Source organism: Manis javanica, chromosome 8, assembly GCF_040802235.1.
Source record: "Manis javanica isolate MJ-LG chromosome 8, MJ_LKY, whole genome shotgun sequence".
Taxonomy (NCBI): domain Eukaryota; kingdom Metazoa; phylum Chordata; class Mammalia; order Pholidota; family Manidae; genus Manis; species Manis javanica.
In genome coordinates, this window is record NC_133163.1 from 97,714,291 (window position 1) to 97,739,679 (window position 25,389).

At 42.9% G+C, this 25,389-nt stretch overlaps 1 protein-coding gene across 9 annotated transcripts in view; it reads left to right on the plus strand.

Annotated features, from left to right (window-relative positions):
* The window catches only part of SEMA6D (semaphorin 6D), a 624,450-nt gene that overhangs the window by 589,257 nt on the left and 9,804 nt on the right, over positions 1-25,389 (plus strand). For all 9 annotated transcript variants that reach the window (XM_073211759.1, XM_073211760.1, XM_037022159.2 and 6 more), the window contains 10 exons: positions 20,877-21,038; positions 21,442-21,553; positions 22,111-22,171; positions 22,290-22,352; positions 22,461-22,562; positions 22,785-22,875; positions 23,315-23,434; positions 24,122-24,210; positions 24,939-25,156; positions 25,244-25,375. In XM_073211759.1, the coding sequence (XP_073067860.1) occupies positions 20,930-21,038; positions 21,442-21,553; positions 22,111-22,171; positions 22,290-22,352; positions 22,461-22,562; positions 22,785-22,875; positions 23,315-23,434; positions 24,122-24,210; positions 24,939-25,156; positions 25,244-25,375 (1,097 nt within the window). In that variant the 5' untranslated portion in view covers positions 20,877-20,929. The remainder of the gene's footprint in view (positions 1-20,876; positions 21,039-21,441; positions 21,554-22,110; positions 22,172-22,289; positions 22,353-22,460; positions 22,563-22,784; positions 22,876-23,314; positions 23,435-24,121; positions 24,211-24,938; positions 25,157-25,243; positions 25,376-25,389) is intronic.

Genomic DNA, 25,389 nt, shown 5'->3' on the forward strand with positions numbered 1-25,389 from the left:
GCCCATTGAGACCAAATTCTGAAATAGATTCAGTGTTCCAGCAGCCATTTACCTTTAAGGAAAAATGTAAACAGTTCCGCTTAGAAATTAGTTTATGGAAACATGTACTTAATGTTTTGCTCACATTCAAGTAAAACCTACATAAAGCTTAGATTGCCATTCCTGCGGGTTGTGGCGCCCTAGGGTGACCACCAACTAGGAGCAAGAAGAGTGGCAGAGAAAGCACCCTTGCTTCCCGCCACTGCACTCCCGGGACTCTAAGAAGAAGTGTAGGATTTGAATGAGCCAGGTCTTCCTTCTCCATTTTCCTTTGCATATTTTCAGAGTGGAGAAAGGAGACCTTAATGCCAATATTTGAACAACTAGGGTAAAAATGGTTTTGGCTTTAAATATCCAAATACACAATTGCAAATAGTTTTCCATGTGCTTTTGCTGGTGTATATTTATTTGCCCACTGCGAAGTCTAAGCCAGGCTTGCTTTCTCCTATGTGACTGCAATTCTTAATCTTTAATGCAGAAGACCATCACTACATTACTAGCACCAAGAGGAACATTAGTGATTTTTAATTGGCATGGATCTTTGTGAAAATCAGATTGAAGTTCACTCTAAAAATAAGAACTGTCGTTGCTGGTTTTATTTTTGCACTCTATGTTTTGGAAGCCCAGGAAGGAAAAAGTAGGAGGTTGGAAGGAGAGAGGAACAAAGCCAAAAATATAATATGCTAACCTAACTGTACTCATTGAATTACCTACTTCTCTCTTACTGAACACCCATAATATAACTATGACATAAAATGATAGAAGACTTATTTTCTAGGAAGTTACCATGTAAGGTAAGTTATATATTTCAAGAAACACGTTGCATAGGATCCAAGTATCAGTTCTTGGTTCTGGTAAACAGACAGGCAGTAACTGTCTTCACCAAATAAATGCTCTTCTTAATTGGGATGGAGAATGATTTCATTTTTCTTAATGGATCATCTCTCCATCCTTCCTGTTTTAATCATTAATAAAATAGAGGTTTTTTTAAAAAAAGGGGAAAAACTAATATAAACCACTATATAAAATGACTTATTTTGTCTTCATCTGTTCCCTTTTAATATTTATCTATATGTATCTCTGTTTTTATAAAATTGTAATCAGTTCTTACATACAATCTTATGTTCTGATTTCTTTTCCCACTTAGTGTTGCACCATAAGCTAAGGATTGCTGGTCTTATTATTATCATCTTAATGGTTACATAATATTAAATGAGGCTGGTGCATTATATTTTTATTTTTAACTACTCCATGTTTAGAAATTTAACCTGTTTCCAGGTTTTTCACCATGATAAATGAGGCTACAATAAGCATCTTCCTCTAATAAGATTATTTTTTATCCATCTTACTTTAGATTATTTGCTGAGGATAAATTACTGGAAGTAAGATTCCTGAGTCAAATGTTAGAATTGTTGATGTGTATGGATGGGAGCATGTGGTTACACACTGCCAAATTGTTTCCTAAATGCTTGTACTAGCTTACTTTGCCATGTATAATATACCGATTTCATTCCAACTTCACCAGTGTTAAACCTTATCATTTAAAAAAAAAAGCAGCTAATTTGACCAGTATAAATTGTACCTTGTTGATATAATTTGCATTTCTATGATTTGTAACAGGAAGCCTGATTTTTTTGAGACTGGAACAAGACATTTTAGGGACAAGTTTTATACTGCTTGATGCATAGAAAGACAATCTGAATACTTGCTGAGGGATTGTCACAACAAATCTGCATTCTGCCCAAACGCTCCCTGGCTTGTGCAATACTAGCTCTGACAGCTAATTTCAGTCTTCAACTGGTTTAAGAGTAGAGAGAAAAAATAGCAGTATTTCCAGATAGAATACCTGAAAGGATCCAGGAAGGTTTCTTCCCAAACATGAAGTATATCAGTTATCCAAGCTATGTTATAGACAGTCCCCCAAGTGCTTAAAATAAAGGCAATCATTTATTTGACTCATGAATTTACAACTTGGGCACAGCTCAGCCAGAGACTCATCTCCGTTGCATGTATCATAAACTGGGGTGGCTCAGCTGGGAGCTGTAGGGTGCAGTTCTAAGATGGCTCACTCGCAGCAGGGGCTGCTGGCTGTTGCCTGTCATCTAGAAGCTCCATTAGGGCTGAGAGCTGTGGACCCCATTCCTCTCCTTGTGGGTCATCTCCAAGCAGCTTGGTTTAACAAGTGTCTGAAGAAACAGAAAGTGGAAACTGCCCCAAAACTGACACATCACTTCTATCATATTCTCTTATTCAAGCAGTCATATCCCATATTCAAAAGGAATACACCCACTTTTAAATGGAAACAGTATAAAACTACTTGGGGACCATGTTTTTAAACTGTCATACAGTATTTCTAACCCTTTGAAAGGGTGAAAATCTAGGTACTTGTAACACCATGGGCTGGGAGGTATTGTGTCACTAACCTCCACCCTTGCTTTCTAGAATGCTCCAGAAGTGAGTTCTCCATTTACCTAACTCGCCTTTTCCACAACCACGAATTCAGTCTGGTCTCTCATGGGCTGACTTTCCCACTACTTGAGCATCTAGTGGTGTTTCTTCCACCCCCCAGCCTTCCTTAGGAAGCCAGGTCTCAGTGCTATTAATCATCTATGTCATGGATTTTTTTCTATTAAGATAGATATCAGAGGAGGGCTTGAGTGTGTGATGCATCTCAAGAAGAATAATGACATTAAGTATATGTTTTGCATTTATTCTGCAAAACACTTAACTTCTAATGTGCTGACAGCTGTATTAATAAGACCACTACCTGGTTGCTGATTATATGATTAACGTATTTCTATTATTAGTGCCAGGAAAAGGGGAGTTATTTGAACCAGTTTCCTTGTCCCATCTTACAAAGAATATTCCAAGAGAGAACTTGGAACATAGAAGACTCTGGAATCTCCAAAGTTTATATTATCACAGGGCAATGGAAACAGCAGAGAGAAAATAGTGAAGCTAATACTAATACCAACAACACTAACCCAGATTAATAGCTAACACTTACTGCAGTTATTTGCCAGGCAGCTTTGAAGGTTTTCTGTATAGTAAGCCTGTAACCCTCAAAACAACCCTTTAAGATAAGCCCAATTATTTTGAAATCTTACAGAAATGCTAGGTAAAGTCATTTTTCTGAGGTCACACAGTTAATGGGTGGTGGAGCCAGAATATTTTTAAAGCCTTTTCCTCACTGGATCATATGAGGGTGTTTTTTTTCAGGGGCAGGGAGACAAGGGCCATGGATGGTTCTTCGGACTTCACACACTCACACCCCTTTTTTCAGCCATTTTATGGGGTTGGGGTGGGGTTTAGATGAGAACTTCCTCTTTATTATTATGGTATTGGTCATTGAACATGAAATGTTTAAAAAGTAGACAGGTTTCCCAGAGGTGCAGATTTACCTACCTACATGCCTCCCACTTATATCCACTCTGCCTGGCCTGCCAGATATTTAAAGGAAAGAATTCCCAAGAAACCTCTCTTTAACTTGAAGCAAATGAGCCTGTTGGGCCTGCCACCCTCATTTTGTGTCCACACCAGAGCACCTGAACAAGGAGGGGCTCTGACCGTGGGGATGGGTCCCTGCTACGCCCCTGTCCTGTCATCCCTGGAAGCAACTTCCAGGCTTTGATGTCGGGTTAAAGATGGCAGAGAAGAGACCCTTGCCACTTCAAAGGTGGAGGTAGAAGGGAGAGGTGGGAACCAGCATCCAAGACTGAGGGAGGCAGGATCTTGGCTCAGTTCCTGCCTGGAAATCCTCTCATTATTGTTCTGTTTCATAGGAACTTTTATTTACTTCTTTGTCTGCTGCAGTACTCTTGCTAGGTCATTAGACTAGAAGAAGGAATGTGGGGAAATAGTGCTACTTAGAGCTTAAAACAATAATAAAATCAAGCCAAAAGTATGACAGTATTCCTTTCTTTATAAATTATAAATGCCTCTTTCTCCTCTCCTTTCCATTTTTTTTGTGCATGATCTTTTTCTGATGTAGTGATTAAGACCACAGACATTAGAATCAAACTGACTTAAATCTTGCTATTCAGGTTTGTGACCGAAGGCAGATTACCTCTTTATTTCCTTATCTACAAACTTGGGAAAACGGCACCAAGCTCCTCGGGGATGCTCGCAGGATGACTTTCAGTGCCTCCTTTGCAGTCAGCTGTGGCTTGTTGTGACCACTGTCATCTGCACCTTGTGCATGTCACTGTAACTCCACTCATAATCAGTGAGCATGTTCTCAGGCAGACTTTGCTCCCTCAGGGGAGTGGGCATGGAAATATTTCATGTGCTGGCCCATGAATTTATTTCCACTAATAAGGCATAGCTCCTGCCTTTCAGGAACTTACAATCTAACCAGGAAGTCAAGCAAGTAGGTGGCCAGTGCCACCCGCCATGGTAAGACCATGGGTGAAATGGATGGGCTGTTGTGAGAGAGAGAGAGACGGAGAGGGCTCAGACTGATGAGGGTCCTAAGGGAATCGCCAGTTGGAGAGGCCTCAAGGCATTCCAGGTCCAGAGAACAGCAGAAGCAGACGGCAGGAATTCCCATGGGGCTGGCCACTTGCAGGATAGCTGCCTCCATAGAGACAGGAATGTTAATTATTTGAGCAAAAGCATAAGCTATGTCAGTGTACTGTACTGATGTAAACGACTAAATAAAGTGCTGGTAATAATAATACTTCTTCACACCGATAGCACCTTTACGATTTACGATTATTTTTACTCACATTTTCTCACTTGTCCCTTTAAAATACCTTGGTGAGCTAGTCAGCAGCGAAGCCCCCTTACCTCCTCAGCAGAGGCGACAGGGCCAGCCTGGGAGGGAGCGAGGCCGCAGAAGCCCACTCATACAGGGAGTGCCCTTGCTGCGGGACCCCTCGGTCCTTCACAGCGGCCTCCTCTCCCTTGGGCAGGTGGATGATACAGAAAGACACATGCAGAGAAGGTGTCACCGGCCCACCAGGGGTGGAGCCCAGGGCCTGGGAACTTTTGATTAGAGCACCTCCTCAAGCAGAGCCCCACCCGCACCGGCCAAGGCTTGTGCCGTGGTAAAGGCTGCTTGAACCGGAGTTCCCCCAGCCCTGAAGGCTCTCTGGGCCCTTCAGCATGCACAGCATGAAAGAGGCATATCTCCCTTTCTCCCCAGCTTGGCACAGACACAAGGCTCTGGAAGAAACCCAGAGGTCCGTCCTGTCTTTTTTCCCAAGACCTGGTAGAGTTCTTGCTTACTCTGGTTGCAACTCTGCTTTGTCCCTGTATGCTTTTTAGAGAAGATCCCAAATGCTCCCCCTTCCTTTTTTTATATATCCTTTCTTTTTACCAAGGAGCTGCCAAGCCTGTAATAAGGGTAGGTGGTGACAGGAAAGCCAACCACACTTTTTCTTCCAAAGATAATTAGGCTAATTTCCCTCAGTCTTTTCCACAATGTTCAGCCCGTTTGCATGTGTAAAGCAACACTTTTTCTTTACTGCTTTCTGTGGCTGGGATAGAATTTGGAACCCTGGTCAGAGGCACTGGTCATTGTAGGAAATGGGCCAGAGTATATCGCTGGAGCATTGCCCGTCCTTGTATGTCCATCCCCGCCATTGAAAATCCACGGAAGCCCGTCTTGCTGTGCTCAGATCAGCAGCTGTACGAGACAGTACCTTGCAGACACAGGGCAGCGAATGTCATGTTGGGGTGTGTGTGTTCATCACCGGTGACTGCTGCCCTGTCACCAGCAGCTCACCAGCCATGGGGAAAGGGCTCATTGGAGCTTTGTCACCTTGTATCTCTTGATCAATAGAGTGTTGCGCACAACAGGTCATTCAGCAACAACTATTAAAAACCTCTGTACCAACCACTTTTTTAGGAACTTATTTATGGACAGGAAAGATACAATCCTTGCACTAAAAGAACCCACAGTGTGGGGCTGGCAGAGGGGAGAGGGAGCTGCGAAAATGAGGAAATACAACATTGTGTGCTAGGTACTGTGTATGGTAACGGTGAGCCCAGATTTGGGTGGCAGAGGAGAGAGAAGAGGGAAATCCTGGTGAGAAGTGATCTCCGATGAGGAATTGGCCATGTAACTGGAGAGGGAAGGGCAAGAAGGACATTCCAGGTGGTGTGCGCAGTGCATGCCAAGGCAGAGGGAGGGAGAGGCAGGTCTGGTTTCTGAATTGGGTGAATCCATACACCCAGAGTGCCGGGTGCTGAGAGAGGCGTCATCCAAATGCCGTCCTCTGGCCCCTCTTGGACTTCGTGTTTGTAAGGTCACTGCTGAATGTCACGGTAGACCCTCATTCTTAGTTTTGTCTACACAAGTCCATCTTGAACCTCTCTTCAAATAGCCACTAAGGTGGTAGAAAGAGCAGGGGACTTGGGGACAGGTGCTCCAGTAGCCTCTCATTAACAGCCTAACCGTAAGCAGTTCTTTAACTTGACCATATAGCAGAGATCCATTCACTAACTCAGCAAACATTCTCCAAATGGGTATTGGGTACCAGGCACCATAGTGGGTTATAAAGATAAAGCAGAGAACAGAACAGATGTAACTTCTGTCCTCGTGAAGCTGGCATGAAGTTCAGTGGAGGTAATCATTGCTGCCTTTAAACTTTAAGGACCAAAACAGATAAGGCGTATTTGCTTGGAAAAGCATAAGATACTCTGAAAGCAAAAAGCTCACTGCTCAAGCCCTTGTCAGTGACAAGTATCACTGAGAGCTGGGGGCCCACTCTCACACACAGAAGAAGTTAAAGAACTACCTCCATCATCCATGAAGTACACATGGTGTTGTAAAAGAAGTTGGGAAACCTCGAGGTCCTGGTGTGTGTGACATGAGCTTCCCTTAAGCATATCACAAAATGTAAAGAAGAAATTGGAAGGATCTGCTGACCTGTAGAAGGGCCTGTACCTCCTGACCGCTGGGTCCAGGGAAGCTAGAGGCTGCAGTCCACTTCCAGGCAGTATTTCCCAAAGCCACCTAATTGTGAGGGAGAAAATGCACCCCTGCCATCCATCTGGGACCCCATCAGAGTGCCAGACCCACATTCATAAGTGTCAGTGGAGACTCATTCTGTGTGCAATGCCATCAGCCAGTTTGTACTCAAAACGCGCTTGTGGTTTGACTCACAGATCAGAGGCAGCATTCGCCACGCTGTCTGGGTGCAGAGGGAGCACCTGCACTTTGTATCCTAGGCGATGCAAATGCGATAGGAAAAATTTAGTAGTTTGAGTGGAGAATCATTTTACTTTTGATAAAAAGGCTTTTCCCAGAGGCATCAAACTCGGAATTATAAAATCTGTTGACTCAGGGGGTGCTGAGGGATCAGGAGGGTCTAGTCCTGCCTCTCTCACTTTATAGTTGAGGAAACTGAAGCTGGAGGAGAGAGCCTGGCTTTCCATTGGCTTCTTGAAGCTTAGAGGCTTAGAGTCAAAAGTAGAATCTAGATTTCTGAACTCCCTATTATCTCCAGATGTGTTTGATGCCCAGGGAAAGCTTAGCACCCCTTGAGGCAATTCACAAAGGGAGACAAGAATAAATGTAGGAAAGGGTAATAAAATGTTCGGAGCATCATTATCTCCAGCAATAGCACTGGAATCACACATCCTCAGGGTTGTGCCCTTCACCTTGCCCAGACTTTCTGGTACTTGCCCGATTGCATAACACGTGCGAGCAGCTCTATGAGAGAGCTGTTAGCGCTGACCCTGCCTACCAGGGAAGCTGGGGTCTAGAGCAGATCACCAGGACAGACGTCTAGTTAAGTGGCATCTGGCTCCAGAGCCCCGGTTTGCCACCCTGGTCCTTCAGTCAGGCTCCACCCCTCAAAGGAGGAAGGGCCCAGCTTTGTGGACACCCTCTGTGTATTGAGCCAATTGAGTAAAAATCGGCAGTTGCCACCAATTTACGTAAACTCCCATTTTGCCTCTGTGGACACAAAGATTTGAAAAGCTCAAAGATACCAGATACAGAGCCCAGACAGAGGTCTGCCGGTGAGTCACAGGTGAAGTGACACTCAGGCCCAGGCTGGGCCCTTGGCAGAGCTTTTACTGGCCATAAAATCTTGGGTATTGATTGTTCTCACTCCTGATTACAGCTTCATTTTTAGTGCAGGGCTATTGGGCTGAACAGAATTCACCAGAGACCTCATTTCCATCAATAGGACCACACTTTTTCAAAATTTATTTTGAAATAAATGTATGTTTACAGGAAGTTTCAACAATTGTACACAGTCCCCTGTACTCTTTGCCCAGGAAGTCCATTTTTTAAAATGAGTGCAGCTGAGTTTTCTAATGGAGTGTAGATAATGGTAATGCTTTAAATCCTTCTGAACAATTAGGAATCATTCTCTACATTTGCCATAGACAAGCAACTGTTACTGTGTTTTCAAATACAGAGGGCAGATACAATGGCCATATTTTTGGCAACTGAAAATTCACAAGACTTGAGCCAAGAAATCTCAGCTTTTAAAACTTAAGACCATTTTTCTTCCTCTGGGTTATTAGAGTTTAACCCTTCTGTATACCCTTCAACAACTGTTCAGAATGATGACATCATCTGGGAACCTCTGATGAGGTGGTTTGCAGACTATAAAACAGGAAGACACAAACTCCTTAATATAGAGTGAATTTCTGTTGTTGGCAGTGGTGATAAACATCGATCACTGGACTTATGACATCTGGGTTCTGCGCCGGCTTCACTACTCTTGGGCCAGAGGTCCCTTCATTCATCTGCTTATTCTCTCCCAGCAATAGTTGCATCAGCCCGTCCTTAGTCCTTCCTTGCCTTGGTGTCGTTCATACTTGAAAATCTGGAAAAGGCACCATGGAGAATATTGAAAGCGATGGCTCCTCAGCAGTGGCATCAGACAAGTCAGTGGATTCAGAGCAGACATGCTCTACTTCTGTCATCCCAGCCCAGAGGGCAGAAGCAGGCAGGGACCCAGGCCCTATTATCCTGAACAGAATGTCATGTGCCAGCCATATGGCAGCCTCAGCAGGTCATCTGGGAGAATGAGCCAATGTTCCAAAGACAGCCTGAGCCCTTTGGCATCTCAGTCATCCCTTGGAACCCTGAGCCCGTCCTTTGTCTAGAATGGTTCCTTTCCTGGAGGCCAGACGTGCCCGGCTGGCATGACGGGTGTGGAGGAGATAACAAAGGAGAAGGCTTTTAATCTCTCCTGTCACTGGTCAGCCCCGAAAGGCCTGCAGTCCTCCCTGAGGAAAGGATGCACCATGGTGCTCATCTCTGCCGTAGAAATTTTCTGCTCTTTTTTTTCTTTTTCAATTGTAAAAGGCCTTTATGTTGTATATTTTCACAAAGCTAGTCCTCATCTTCATCTCTTAAGAAGTCAATGTGTTTTGTCATCTGCCTGGATAGCACATGCCCTCTCCTTACACATGGGGCTTGGCCTCTCATTGCTTTCTTGTGCTGTTTCATATTAAATGAGGATTGTTTCTAGGACAATTTAACCTTAAAATGTTCCCCAGTTCGAGTGAGGGTGGGCAGGCACAAACTTGTAGGCGAGTTGTCACTAGAATTTGTGCTCTGGTCAGAGGTCGAATTATGAATCTGCTCTGATTTGCTTAGAATTTGGCAAAGGCAAGTTAGATCCTGTTGTCTGTTTCTTCCTGCCCAATTCCTTTTAAGTTCAGTTCCTTTTTTGAAGTATTAATATTTCACCAGAAGCATTACCGTTGAAGATACCGGTGTGCTTTGGCTTTAGGAGAACCCAGGCCTAAAGTGAAAACTTTGCATAAGAGTTGCTCTGATTTTCAGAAAACTGCTTTACATAGCCCCCTTTCCTCATGCATGTAAAATGTAATTAAACTAAAGAAAGTTGACCCAGCTTTTAGGAAGACCCTGATTATAAAAGTGAGGCATTAGTAAAGAACACAACAGGCTTCTGGACCCAGCTGTGCACCCTTCTCCTCCATGGTATATGTGCTGCCTTTCTTTCATTTCCTCCTCCATCAGAATCGACCCCAAGAAGAGATCTCATAAGTGTAATCATACTGATTTCTGGCTTATGTTATGCTCTAGCACTACTACTTTATAACTGGAAAAAAGGCCATCAGCCACAGAAAAAAATTCCCCCTTGTAGAATCTCAGGGATCAACCAGCCATTAGGCAGGCTGATTTTATTTTATTTTTATTTCTTGGGTTGTGGGGAGTCTCTTTGGCTTCCTCCTGTGCCAGTCCCATTGTGGATAAAATGAGAGTTCCTGTGGTCAGGATTCTCACCTGGCCCTGGTTGACTAGCTCACTGCACACCTGTGGGCAATACATGGCTGTTGACTCTATATAAAGAGCTCCGCCCAGTGCTCTGGGCGCGACATGGTGGCACAGCTGCAAGACTGTAGGAGAGCAGAGGCTGGAGTGGTGGCAGCACTGAGGACAGAGGCCCAGAGGATGGTTGTGCGGGACGACTGTGCAGAGAGGCCCAGAGGACGGCTGTGTGGGACAGAGGGAACCAGAGGCAGAGCCCGGCTTGCTGCCTGCAGACTCGCTCTGAGTGAACGGGATTCTAGTGACTGACCTGCCACCTGGAAATAAAGTTGGGTATAACCCTTTCACCCCAAGAACGCTTTGCTGTCAATTTCTTTGGTCACATTGAATCCATAGCAAACCTGCCCAGGGCAGAAACCCATTGGCTAGACACCCATATACCTTATCTTTAATCTCACAGCTCTACTTTGATTTTCTTTGTTCTGGGAAAGCTGCAAAATGAGCAGGAATCTCAGTGGGGGGTAACAAAAACCACTTCCGCCTTTGGCCTGTGTTGCCCATCTCTCCCAGATCAAAGAGCAGTTTGTTAATGATGAGTAGGTGTGAAAAGAGACATCTGTTGCCATTTGTAAAAAAACCTCTTGGTTTTGTAGCACCTGGAAACTCAAGGACTGTGGGCTAATGAGGATTGTGTGCCAACATTGTAGGAGAACAATGGTAGCCTCAAAACTCTAGATATTTGGGGCAGTGGTGGAGAGGTGTTCGTGACGTGGCACCTGCGCCTTGGCAGAGTCCTGTCACATGTACAGCCTCTTGCCCGTGTTTATTTCTTCCTCTATTCACTGAATACTAACTGAGGACCTCCTGTGTGCCAGGCGCTGTGCCTGATATTGGTTTAAAGAGGGCAAATAAGATGTACTCTCTCCCTCCAGCAGTCCTGTTTAGTAGAGAAAATGTGTAAGTAACGTTACTACCAAGTGATAAGTTCTTTAATACAAGTATTACGTGGTAGCACAGTGTGAGTGGCTATCCTGGGGGGAGCAGTGTGACCAAGGGAGAGGGATTTGGGGCAGGGGAGTAACAGGAAAGGGGAGAAGGTGGGGGGGGAGCATTGGAAGCTGAAACGGAGAAGCTGGCGAGAATCAGATTGGGGAGGACCTTGTAAATCTTGGAAATGAATTTGGACTTCTTCATATATATAGACCTTTGGGAACCATTACATTGTTTTAGACAAACAAGTAACATAATGCTGTTTGTGCTTTAGAAAGATCATTCTAGTGGCTTTGTGGAGAATGAACTAAAGTCTAGAAGAGCAGAAACCAGTTAAGAGCGGGTTCTAAAACAAAGAGAAAAGGATCAGTAGGATGTACTGACAGATTGGAAAGAGAGAATAATGCAAAGGGAGAAATCTAGGATGACTCCCAGTTTTGAAGCTTAAGTGGCTGAATAGAATATTAAAATATCAATAACAACAGCAAAAATAACAGTTACAATTATTGGATCCTTATAAGGTGCAAAATGTTTGGCTATGTGCTTTGCATAGATTATTTCATTGAATCATTATCATAGTATTGGTGCTGCAATTATCCTCATTTTAGGTGAGAAAACTTAGGACTTTGAGAGGTGAAGTAACATGTCCAAGGGCACAGAGCTGGTGACCATGCATGAATTTGAATGCAGGCACTTTGAGCCTAGAGCCTGTACTCTGGGGAATTAGCAGGAAGACAAATCAAGGCAAAGAATCTGAAGTTCAGGTTTGCACCTTCCGAAGTGAAATTGCCTCTATTTCACTGAGGTTAAAAGATGTCTAGTGGAGAACTGGACCACAGGATCCGGAGCTGAGGATGTGGTCTGTGCTGGGCTGTGGGTTTGGGATTTATCAGTCAATTGGTAGTAGTGAAAAAAGTGGACGCATTGTAGGTGACTCTCCAAAGATCCAGAAGGGAACCATGAAGAACCCAGCCAGGAGTGGTGTGTTCAGATGCATTTGGGAATGTTGCTGAAAAGGAGCTAGACAGGTAAAGCTTGCCTAGAGAAGGATGTGAGAGACAGGCAGATAACCCACCTAGCCTCAGGATCAAGGCAAATACTGTTCTGACAGGTTTGCACATTAAGGGGAAAGAACCTGTGGAGCATGTTTATCTGAGTAGGTAGGAGAAGTAGGGGACTGCCTCCACAGCCCTCAGACAAATCATAGACTGAGAGAAAATGTCTTCCTGCACTTTCCATTTACCCTACTTTTATTACCTGAAGAAACCCAGGCCAGAGAAGGAAAATGACTTGTTGGCGATGATGCAGCAGGCGCGTGACCCCAGGTCTCCTGGTGCCTGGCCCTTCCTCTCCTGCTGCCACTGTCAGTGGGAGAAGAACCCCTGACTCACTCCCTGTGCTTCCGATCCCCAGTCCTCCGCAGTAGCTGCTGCTCCACCCCCTGCTCTTTTAGAAGCATACCTTCCAGATTCTGAGGCATCAGCAGGACCCCAGTGGTGTGGAGGGTGAGTCAGAGCACTGCTTTGTCATTTCCTCAGCATGCCATAGGGCAATGTTTTAGGTTTTTAATTATAACATGTCATTAACAGAACAATGCTGGAAGCTTCTGCCCTCACCTGGGCACCCAAGTTCCCAGAGAGACGAAGGGTCTCAGAGTCAAGGGCCTTTCAGCCACTTCTTCCTGGCCCAGAGTAAGAGAACATGTATTTATTCATACATGGCACCTGGTCTCCAGGCCTGTGTGAAGGAGAGGACTGGGTAGGGGTGGGTGGGGTAGCAGAAGAGAGCCCTTAAATGAAGGAGCTGATGCTCTTCCAAGAGACCTCATCAGCCAAGAGTTGCTTGGTGGGTACCCCACTTCAGCTCTCTCTAGGGGTCCTCTGGAATCTGTATGTGTTCAGTAGCAGCTCATCCTCTCTTCCTCTCACCTTTGTATATTTCCAAGGTTGTGCTGTCAGCCTGCTTGTCAGGCCATTCTCATTAAATCCTGATGTTGGGCACTGATTAAAATCCACAGTCCTACAGCGAACACTTCACCTAGGATCTATAAACCTAAACCTCCTTTGTAACTGGCCTTCCGGTACAACCTCTGGGCCTTGGTAGGCTCCAAGAAACAGCAGTTAGCTTGCTTCTCTTTGCTCTTTTTCAATCCACCTAAACCCACTGCTCCTTTTCTGGTTTGTCGTGAGGGGTTGTGGGGTAGTAGACCTGTGACCCCTGTGGCTCCAGGGCGCATTCTCATAAGCTGCAGTGTGAGGCGTGTGCCCCAGGGTTCCACAGACTGCAGAGTGAATGGTGCCCCTTAAGCCACAGCTCATGTTCTGCTCTCATTCTCACCTTTAGTTGACAGCTAAATGCTCAACTGAAAGAGTGAAGGGTAGAACCGAGGTTGATTGCCTTGGGTATGCCGCCAATTGTTGTTTGTCTAATACTATTAAATAAACCTAAATTAGACAGGAGTCCAAAATGCTAATCTTGCCCCAAGAGATTCAGCAAGGTTTGTGGTGATTGAGGGCACCTGATTAGTTCTTTAGTTTCTTCCTTCATTCACAGTTGCCTCAAGTATTGACAAGTGGGACACCTGCTTGTCCCAAGGGACTAAGGAGAATTTTCCTTAGGCTCTGAAAAAATTAGGAGGACTTAACTAGGCCAAGGATGGGAGACAACAGAGGACATCCAGATGGAAAGTAGGAGCAAATGCTTGGTGGAAGGAGGTGGCATGACACATTCCAGGGCCAGGAATAGGGCCAGTGTGGTAGAACCACAAGTAGAGGGAGAGATGCTCAAGTTAATACTGAGGAGAGAGGTAGGACTCAACGCAAAGAGCTTTGAAGGCCCTATGACAAAGGTCAAGGCTTTCTCCTAAGAGTTACAGGAGGGAGGTAATGGAGGATTGTGAGATTATATGATAAGGTTTATATTTTGAAAAGATCATTCTTGTTGTGTGTAGAAATGAATGGGAGACAAGCGTGGGCAGACAGAAGGATTAGTAAAAGATCAGAAGAATCTGGTACAAGGAAAGCCAAAGAATAGCAGTATCTTAAAAAACTGTGAACAGCCAACTGTGTTGGTGACCAATCACATGAAACAGGACTGGAAATCATCTATTGTGCTTAGCTACCTGGAGGCCAGCAGTGTCTTTATGGGAAGACATTGCTGAGAGGAAGTAGAAGAATGAGTGGGAGGTGAGGAAATGGCAACAGTGAAAATAAAAAGCTTGTTTTCAGTGACTGTGAATGGGAGGAAAGAGATAGATGGTAGCTGGAGAAGGATCTGGGGTAACAGGAGCTTTTTTGCCTTTTTCTTTGAGGTGAGAGAACTTGGACAAATTTAAGTGCTGATGGATAGTATTTAATATAAAAAGTTTTAGAATATACTAAAGAGAGAGAAATATATCCATTTTTTTTTCTGTTCCAGGAAAGACAGAAGGGGTTGGTTTTAGAGCACATGGAGAGGAGTTGGGGAGTAAAAACTCATAAACAGCAGAGAAGGAGGAAAAACCAGAGGCAGATGCAGTAAGTTGATAGAGCTGGTGATGGGACAGAGTAGGGATGGAGAATGTTCCCATTTTATTTTCTATGGGAAGTAGCTGTGGGGCAGGTGAAAGAATGTAGTTGGGTGATGAGAGAGAGCACAGATGAGGGTCTTGAAGAGATGAGGAACGTTTAAACTTGTTCATTTGAGGGTGGGCAAATCTAGGAGAAAAAATGTAGGATCCCCATAGAGTTTTATGGTGTTCATTTTAGTCGGTGATCAAGAATACTCTGATGGTCCTACCACCTCGCCCCAGGGTGCATGCTCTGATGCTCAGCTGCGCTTGGGCAGGTGCACAGGGCAGGTGCACAGGCAAATGGGTGAGTTCGTCTGAAGAAAGAACTTTCCAAGGAAGTCTGACAAGGATACAAAGCATGTCTATAATCTAAGCAAAAGTATTATTGAAATGATTGACTATTGTTATTACAATTAAATGGATAAAGTGGTACATCAGATTGGGGAAAGTGAATGGATTAGAAGAAAGGAGAGCAGTTAGGCCGAAGGCCCTGATGAGAAGGAAGAGCAGCCGTGGTGAAGTGGTCCGACAAGCTGGAAGGACAGGAGATTGGGATCAAAGCATGAAATAGTTGACTTTGGGACTTTTGAGGTGAAGAAGCAGTAGCTGATAACAAGTCCCAGAGCAGCCATGGACTAGGGCTACTAATATCTTTGAAGAATCTTTCTTAGAGAAAGTGACTGGGAAGTTATCCGCTAAAAGAGAGGAGGAGAGGTAGAACCCCAAGTGAGCCAGGATTGTTTTGTGAGAACATGTAGGTCCAAGTGCGGCGGAGTCTTTGGAAGACCAGGAGGAACCCGCACCACTTTTTGATCATGAAGTAGATGGAATAGGAGAGGATAAACAACTCCTCTTCAAGAGTTGGCGCCTCCAGCAGAGGACCAGGGAGAGCTTCTAAATAGGCATGTGCTCTTTCTGGTTTCTTTGGGGTGGGGATAGAGTAGGCCGCCTCCATTTCTAAGTTCTCATTTCCTTTGAACTAATATAACAGTTCAGGGAGAGACAGACTATATGCCAATTTCTCTACCTGGGATTCATTAATTTCAAGTTTGGCCACTGTGCTGTACCATAAAAAGAACTTGTATTAGCCAGCCCTGTAAAACTTGCCCACTTTAAGAACTCCCTTTCAGTAATTCTTTTAGTTTGAGTCTACTAACAACAAACATCTGTTTTTGTTCATATAAGACATCTTTACTTTGCCTTGCTTTTTTGGAATATTTTCACTGGTTATAAGTTTTCTAGCCTGAAAATTATATTTTTTTAGCACTTTAAAATGTCATTCTATGGTCTACTGGATTCCATCATTTCTACTGATAAGTCATCATTGTTCTTGCTTCTTTGAAGGTATAAAGTATACTTATTTTTAACATTTTTTCTTTTTGGTCTTTGTTTCCAACATGCCTATGATATGTTTCCATTGACTGATGTGTTTAAATGTGTTTTCTTTGTATTTAGAAGTTCTTAGAGTTTCTTGAATGTGGAACTTCAAGTCCTTTGTCAGTTAAGAAAAAAGTGCAACCATTTTCTTGTCAAACATTGCTTGTGTCCATTTCTCTCTCTTTCAATTCTCAGGGACTCCCATGTTAGATCTTTTCACAAGATCCTGTGTGTCTGTTAGTCTGTTCTCTGTTTTCTCCAACCTTTTTGCTCTCCATCTTTCTGTCTGATATTTTCTGTTAACCCATCTTCCAGTTCACTAATCTCTTCAACTACAAGAACTATGTTGCTAAGCGCATGTATGAAAAAGCTTTATTTGTTGTGGTTTTTAGTTGTAGAATTTCCATTTGGTGCTTTTTACTAGGTCCCAGTTCTCTGGTGAAATTCACCATCCTGTCATCTTTCTTCTTAGACAAAATAAACAGTTATTTTTTAAATCTATGTCTGATAACTCTACTATCTGGGTTTCCTGCGGGCCTTTCTATTGTATTTTTTCTCTTAGTTCTTGGAATATCTAGTAATTGCTGTTTGAATGTTGAGCATTTTGTATAAAGAATTATAGTATCTGGATGATGTTATTTTTCTCTAGAGAGGATTCACCTTATGTTTTCTAAAAGTAGCTAGAGTGAGAGGAGATTACATCCTTCCCGGCCAGGACTTAGCTTACTGGAAATCAAGTTGGAGTTATTGAGAGGTTTGGTCTACCTCACGTTTCCCTCCTTTCCTCAGGGTGCACATCCTCAGAGGTACAAAGAGAGCCTTTGGATATTTACTAGGACTCCTCCTTCTTGGTGGGTCCTAAACTTGAGACTGACACAAACTGGCTTTTCTTTATAGCTACACTCTTGTCTTTATACACCTTAAGAATTAGCAAACCCCCCGTAATGTGAAATGAAATGCTGAGTGGGGGGCTCATTTCCTCGTATCTCCCTTCTGTCAAGGATCCTGCCACTCAGGCCCTGGCTGTCTTGTCAGCTCTAAACTCTTAAGAGTTTTCCTCATTTTATTTAGGCTTTAACATCAGGAATGTATGGGAGAAGCCTATATATACTACTAAAAAATGACAAAAACTTATTAAAGTATCCTGTTCTCTGGCTGAAAGGAATAACCCCATGTACATACGTACTTGATTATAAGCTTGCACATGAGGCCCTCCTCCACCACGGAGGCATCTCTGTCTATATAGCTGTGCTGTAATCCTCTAAAAATACCCTTACTATTGTAATAATGGCATACATAAGCAATTTTGCAAATAGTTGTACAAGACGAAAGAGTAAGTCTTTCTTCCTCCCTTTTTGGGGCATTTTTGCCCAATAAGATATAACAGTAAATAGTCATGATAATATTCACTAGATAAAATTTACTAGAGATTTACTATGGGCCAGGTTCTATGTGAGATGCCTTATACAGATTATCTCATTTAATCCTCAAAGAGCCTATGAGGTAGTAAAGGTCATTATTCCTTATTTGCACTTGAGGAAACTGAGGCTTTAAGAGGTTAAGTCAATGTAAACAAGGACCCCGAGCCAGGAAGTAAATGGCACAAGCAAGTCTGAACTCAGATTTTTCTAATTCCAAAATCTGTGTTCTTTCCCCAATATTTTGTTCTGCGTCTTGGTCTGCCCTCATTCAGCATAACTAGTTTCATGATGTTACCGAGTCCTGGAATCCTGAGATAACTTCCTTAACTAAGGTAAAAGCTAAATAGTTTGAGGGGTTTGCATGCAGATCCATCTCCTTCCTGATACATTTCTCTCAGGTATTTCTGGGTCCTTCCCTCCCCTACTCCACCTCACTCTGATATATATTTTACATTAAATGTTTCCATTTATAATTTCTATGGCAAATTTGAAAGTAATATTTTAAAAATAAAGCTTTATGCAGGACAGGAAGCAATTAGTGATGGGGCTTTATTTTTGGATGATGAGATTGGTGGGGGGTGGGATGGGGTATAGGAAAAAATTGCTTTCTGCAATGTCAGATGAAGGAGGTATAGGAAATGATAGCTCAGCCGGCAGCTTGGTGCTTCCAAGTGAGTCAGCAGCGATTCCTTTCTCAGTCTCAAAGCTGGAATCACAGCTGGGAGAGACATGCTTCCTGGTGAGGGCACCTCCCTGCCCAGCTCTCTAGGGCATCAAGGTTCTGCCCCCATGGTGGGAGCTATTCAATTACCTGTCCTGGTGGAGAAGGATTCACAGAATTATCTTCTTGTTTTCACACATATTTCTAAGATTCTTTAGGATTGATTGGCGTCTCTGATTATTCTCCCTGATACCCAGCAGAAACATTAGTGACTTTCCATCCAGAGGATGAAGTTTGGGGTTGATGTCGTAGCAAAACTGAGGGCTTAGGGCAACATTTCACATTTTTATACTGCTTCAACTTTCTAGGGTCTTTACAAATGGCAAAACCTTGTGGAATAGCTAGAGCAGGAAGATGCTGCTTCAGCAGAAGTGGTAGACTGAAAGAGGTCATCCTGTCGTGAACGAAAATAACATGCATGTGGCAGGAAGACTAGAACCAGAACATCACAGTTGTGGAGTTAGGACGGCTGGATTGTTGGCGATTGATTTTCCTTTCTTTTCCAGATTTGATAAGTAGGCTCGTGTTGTACAATTTAATTTAAAAATAATCCTTTAGTATTTTTAAATATCCATTTGTAAAAAAAAGAATTAACCTAATAGCTTTAATATTGTAGGAGATCCTGCTCAGATTCTTAAGGTCAGCTTGGTCATATGCATAGAGTCCAGTAGGAAATGGGTGAGAAGGACTCACATAGCTCAGAATCTGTATGTGCCTGGCATTTAGTTCTTTCTCTCCCATGGAGAAAGTAGCATTAGCCACATATTATAAGGAAAGAAAGTAATGCTCAAAGAGATTGAAGAACCTTTCCCAGGTCAGTCAGCTAGGAAGTAGTGGAATTTCATCCAAGTCTAGATTAGAATGCCACCCAAGTCCAAACTCTCTGAACTGGAGTACAAAATGATGCTACCCAAGGTCCCACTCCACCATGCTTTTTGCGGGGTATTTTAAATGTGTTAGTTTACTGCTGTATTAATCATTGCATTAATTGCATTGCTGTATTATTCTTTTTCAAGACTAAGATCTAAGACTCACATACACTTGGCTTCTACTTCAGTTAAAAAGACAAATATTTAGGGCATTGCATAGCCCACATGGGTGTGCATTTGTATGTGATGTTAAGAAGATAAAAGAGGCATAGTAAGTACCCAGTCTGGACTCCCCCAGAGTTTGAAGTGACTCTCACAATCTCCCCTAAAATTCTTAGGTATATGAGACAACAGGGTGAAGCTATATGCTTTACTGCTCAGTTACTTACCATAGCTGTAAGTGATAATTATAGTTGAGGAAGAGGCTGGTATTGTTGCAAAGTAGAGCTTTTACAGTTTCATAAAAATACCCATTCCATTGGTCCAGCAGCACTCTAGTTTATTTTTTAATAAATTAATAATAACATTTAAATATTTCTTTTTATTTTGACAGTTAATATTGTGCAATTAATACTATAAGCTTTGTTGAGACACTGACATATAATATACTGCACATATGTAAGTGACCAATTTGATAAAATTCAGCTTACACATACACACCTGTGAAACATCACTTCAATAAAGATAATGAATATATCCACTACCCCAAAAAGAGTTTTTCTAATACTGTATTTGGGATGGGGGGAACCCCCGTCATTTTATTTCATCATCTAATTTGAAGAAAAAAGCATGCATGGACTCAGGCGATGTGAGTCTGGACCCTACTTGGCCCTAAATGCAGTGAGTCCCTTAATTTTTACAACCCTTAGTTTTCTCATCTGAAAAATGAGGGGGTTGGACTAGATGGTCCCTACGGCCCCCTACAGTTCTAAAGTTCAATAAGGCTGAGTACAGGCGTACTTAGGATATTGGTTTGTGTCCAAATGGTTTTATGAAAAAATGTGGCCTTCCCCAGTGGGCTGGTATCAGCTGTGCTATTCATCCCTGCTTGCTTTGCTTGATTGATCGATCGTGAAATCATTTCATTTCTTTTAATTTTCTTTCACCCTGATTCAAGGTCATTCATGTCATTGCTTCCATATTTGTCTTACTAAGCTTGGGGAACTGTTTTGCTAAAGAATTTAGGGCTAAGGCTTGAGTAATGCTGGGAATTTGGCAATGTCTCATGCAGAGGTCTGATGGGGGGTAACGGGAGCATCAGCTCCCCAGAGATTTGTGAGGCAGCGTGGTCTTTTTACAGAGGTCAGAGGCAAGCTGTACTGAATGTATTTCAGGGCTGGGAGAAGGAAAGCAGATTGGAGTTTAATTAAAAATTTCAATCCCAACTTTGCCCATTTTTTGCAAGTCAGCAACCAGCATTTCTATCTGTGGTACTGGTGATCTTGCTGGGCTGACGTACATGGTTACCTCAAAAACTCTTGCAAATTTGCCTAAAACTTCAGTATGGTTTGATGCTTTAATCAGGGCTGGCGTATGCTGCTATCTTTTCCCTGTTGTTTTCAGAGATACCTCATCCAGCCCTGCCGGTGCTCCTGGTGGGAGGGAGGCATTGGGGAGGGCTGGTGCTGAAAACGGAGCTGATTACAAATCAGTGAATTTTGTCACAGCCTAGAGATTTTTCTAACCTGTTTCCATTTTCCAGGTAGCTAATCGGCATTTCTGAGGAGGGGCTGCTGTGACTCGTGTTGGCCCACCATGAGGTTCTTCCTGCTTTGTGCCCACATGCTGTTCCTGATGATTTCCCAGTTGAGGGCAGTCAGCTTTCCTGAAGATGATGAACCCCTTAATACTGTTGACTATCACTGTAAGTAGTTTAAAGAACATTCTCCTTTTCTTAAAAGGAGTGTGTTTTGGTTTTGATTTTCTAAGTGTATTTATTTTTAGAAAGAGAGTTTTTCATGTGTCTTAAAGTTGTTTTGCATATTAATTTCTCCATAATCCTTCCCTAGTGTTTGAAGAAAACAGGACAGTCTTGTGAGGTGCTTTAATAAAGCAATCCGTATATAGGTTATATGTGTTCAGTTACAACTGAAAGACCGTTCATTTCCTGACATTCACCATCTTTTTTATTCATTTATATTCAAGACCTGAAGAGAGGAATTTAGTTAAAACCCTTCTACAACTAGTATATACAGCTAATCAATGCTGTATATTGATTCTTCAGCTCCATAATCCTGACTGATGGTTGAGCCCATTTTTACTTGCAGATTCAAGGCAATATCCGGTTTTCAGAGGACGCCCTTCAGGCAATGAATCGCAGCACAGGCTGGACTTTCAGCTGATGCTGAAAATTCGAGACACACTTTATATTGCTGGCAGGTAATTTTCCTCTCGTGGGTTTATTAGATTAAAATTCTTTTCTCTTGTGGTGCTTGCATTAATGTGTCTAGTTCATGAAAAACTAATATGTGATTGTGATCAAAAATTGCAAGTAGCCAAAATATTCACCGAGAAGAGTCAGTGTTGGGTACCAGGAACAAAATGCAGAGCCAAAGCCTTCAGCAGTGCTATTTTATTACTGCCATGGAGAACTCATACACCATTCCTTATTCCTAATGCAGCAGGGCATTAGCTTTCTTTCTTCTTTTTTAACTTGGAATTATTCAAGCAAATATTAAAAGTATGTCTGTGCTAATACCAAGTAGCAGTTTGACCCATGCCTGAAGAGAAGAGCTTTCTTTGCTCCCTAACCACTGTAATATATAAAAGCATCTCACTAATGAAAAAGTACTCTTTGTTGACTTTGCTGGAGACAGAGGAAATCCAAATGATCTCCAGAACACCATAAAGGCAGATCTGTAAGAATAAAAAAATAAGAACAGTTTAACATTTTTATGCATTCACATGATATGACTTACCAGCCTTGTTTCCAACAGGGATCAAGTTTATACGGTAAACTTAAATGAAATCCCCAAAACAGAAGTCATACCTAGCAAGGTGAGCAAGCATCGTTGGTAAATTTATTTGCATTCCCTCAGAACTTGGAGAATGACCCCTTCCCCTCCAAAAATTTTCAGTTAAAATATTGAACTTTGGTTTTGCTTGATTAATACAGAAACTGACATGGCGGTCAAGACAGCAGGACCGAGAAAACTGTGCCATGAAAGGCAAACATAAAGTGAGTAAGACAGACAGGTGCCTGCCCCACTTAGGCTTCACGTGGGCTTGCCCCTGTAGCACCAGTGTACGGGATGTCTAAGATTAATGTGATTGCTGCTCTCTTTAGGATGAATGCCACAACTTCATTAAAGTATTTGTTCCAAGAAACGATGAGATGGTTTTTGTATGCGGTACCAACGCATTTAATCCCATGTGTAGATACTATAGGGTAAGTACACTTTATGTGGTGTGCTTTCTTTCATCAATTTTTCTTCCATCACTGAGAGGTTGTTAGAGTTGAATCCTTTCTGCTATAAACCAGTAATTTATTTGATCTTTAATGGTATGGAAGAATTCTTGAAACACAATTTCAGTACCAATAAAGCAGTATTGCCTTCAGACAGGTACATTGAACAGATATGACACCAACTATTTATTTTTTCTTTTGTAGTTGAATACCTTAGAGTATGATGGGGAAGAAATTAGTGGCCTGGCAAGATGCCCATTTGACGCCAGACAAACCAATGTTGCCCTTTTTGCTGGTAAGATCCTTTAATGTGATGAATATAAATGATTAATGGCATTGAAGTTGCAAAAGGAATTGAATGGAAGAAAGAAGCTCATAACTAGGATAGCTACCTTGATATAAGTGTTTCAAAGTCTAAAGGCTATGAAAAAATTCCTGGAAAAAAAGGAATTAATAGTAAACCTATTATAAGCATTCTGACAGTTGGCTCTGTTGTTAACTAGGCTGTGACCCTGAATAAGCTGCCTAACTTTTTGAAGTTCAGATTCCTCATCTGTAAAATGAGGTAATTCCTTGAGCCGACCTGTGACAGGCTAGTTATGAGAAGGTTTAGGTTATTTGTGTATGTCCGGATTAACAGGTAAAAGCACTGCACAGGGGTTAGCACACTATATAGGATAACACACTACAGGATCATTATGGCTATTTTACCCAAATTGTAACTTTGGTTTCAGATGGGAAGCTATATTCTGCCACAGTGGCTGACTTCTTGGCCAGTGATGCTGTTATTTACCGAAGCATGGGCGATGGATCTGCCCTTCGTACAATAAAATACGATTCCAAATGGATAAAAGGTATCTTTGAAGAGCAGAGTTGTGGGATGGCCAAGTGGGAACAGGAGCCATGGGCATCAGGAGGCTCAGTGCATGACTTTATAGTATTTATTTATTGTACGTACAAGCTGCTTTGGTTGTGAATGGGAGCATTGACAGGGAATGAGGAGGTAGTAGCCATGTCAAGAAAGTAGATTCATTCAGGATTTTACCTTGGAGACCTCGAATAAAAAGGGGAACCTCATTTATGTGTATCAGTTGCCTAACTCTATACATTCCCAACACTCCATGCCAACTCCCATCTACCTATCCTGGAAAGTGAACAGCAAGAATCTATTAGCTTATATCAGCACAGTCACTTTGTTCATTGGAGTCTAGAAATCAAGATTTCTTATTCTCAATCCAAGAGGTTTTCTCCCCTAGTTAAATAGGTTAATGAATAAATCTGTTGAAACAAAGACCTTTCTGACCTTTCCTGTAGTTCAGTTCCCTGTAGGCTTTTTACAGTCCGTTAGCTGACAGTGAAGACTCTGGGTTCTCTGCAGCTTAGCACACCCACACTGGGACTCCCCAGACTCGCTGGCTTATCGGAGTTCCCTTTGGCTAGAGGGTAGCTGTGTGACTTCTGTCAGTCATGCCTAGCAGGCGGGGTCTTAGGCTGACTGAATTATCCTTTAGGAACCAGTTTGTTTTCGATTTTTCTTTCAGAGCCACACTTTCTTCATGCCATAGAATATGGAAACTATGTCTATTTCTTCTTTCGAGAAATTGCTGTAGAACATAATAATCTAGGCAAGGCAAGTATATATGCTTGACTTGTATGTGGACTTGTACTGCGTGGGATTGAGCCCAGTTTGGTAGAGCTGTGGCCTTTGCATGTTCCCCAGCACTCAGTGAATTCAGGGCCAAGTACAGAGACATGAGTTGATTAGAACAAGAATAATCACTGGAAAACACTGAGCAATGGCTAGTGTGGGAACAGTGACCTTGGGCCTTGAGGAAGTTTCATTTTCTCTGTCATGACAGACAGTGTTCCAGAGACATCCTTGAGCTATGGATGCTTCCTTAACTCTCTAGAAATCTACCGATGGTTTATTCTTTCTCAGCATCAACGGGCAGGATATAAAGTAGGCACCCTGTTCAATTTTGAGTGCTTCAGTAAAAGCACGTATAATTGTAAAGTATCACTAGCCTTTGATGCTGAGTTTAAGGACGGCATATTCCATTAACAATAGGAGGAGCAAAGTGGGAGACAAAGGGCGGGAATGGTTTCCACCCAGCCAGACAGTTCAGTGGCTCACTTCTTGGGGAGCTTGTTTGCCAGAACAGGAAAACGGCCTTTTTGTCTCACAGGCTAACCTAGTTCACATTGTCAACTGTCCAGATCCCTAGAGAGAAGGCTGCTGGATTCTTGGGAACCAGATATATCTTTAGCATGCCTTGCCCCTGCTGTAAGTAGCAGCCTTCCATTTCCATCTTCCCCCACACTCACAGCCACGTCACTCTGCTCTTGTCCCTTGGGCAGGCTGTGTATTCCCGTGTGGCCCGCATATGTAAAAATGACATGGGTGGCTCCCAGCGTGTCCTGGAGAAACACTGGACTTCGTTTCTGAAGGCTCGGCTTAACTGTTCTGTCCCCGGAGATTCGTTTTTCTACTTTGATGTTCTGCAGTCTATCACAGACATAATACAAATCAATGGCATCCCCACTGTGGTTGGGGTGTTTACCACTCAGCTCAACAGGTGAGAAGACGTTCTGTGCTTGCCAGTGGGGCCTGGGTGGGCCCGTTGTCCCTTGATGGTTTTCCTGATGGTTTTCCCCTTTTCCAGCATTCCGGGTTCTGCAGTCTGTGCATTTAGCATGGATGACATTGAAAAAGTATTCAAAGGACGGTTTAAAGAGCAGAAAACTCCAGATTCTGTTTGGACAGCAGTCCCTGAAGACAAAGTACCAAAGCCAAGGTAAAGGAACAAGA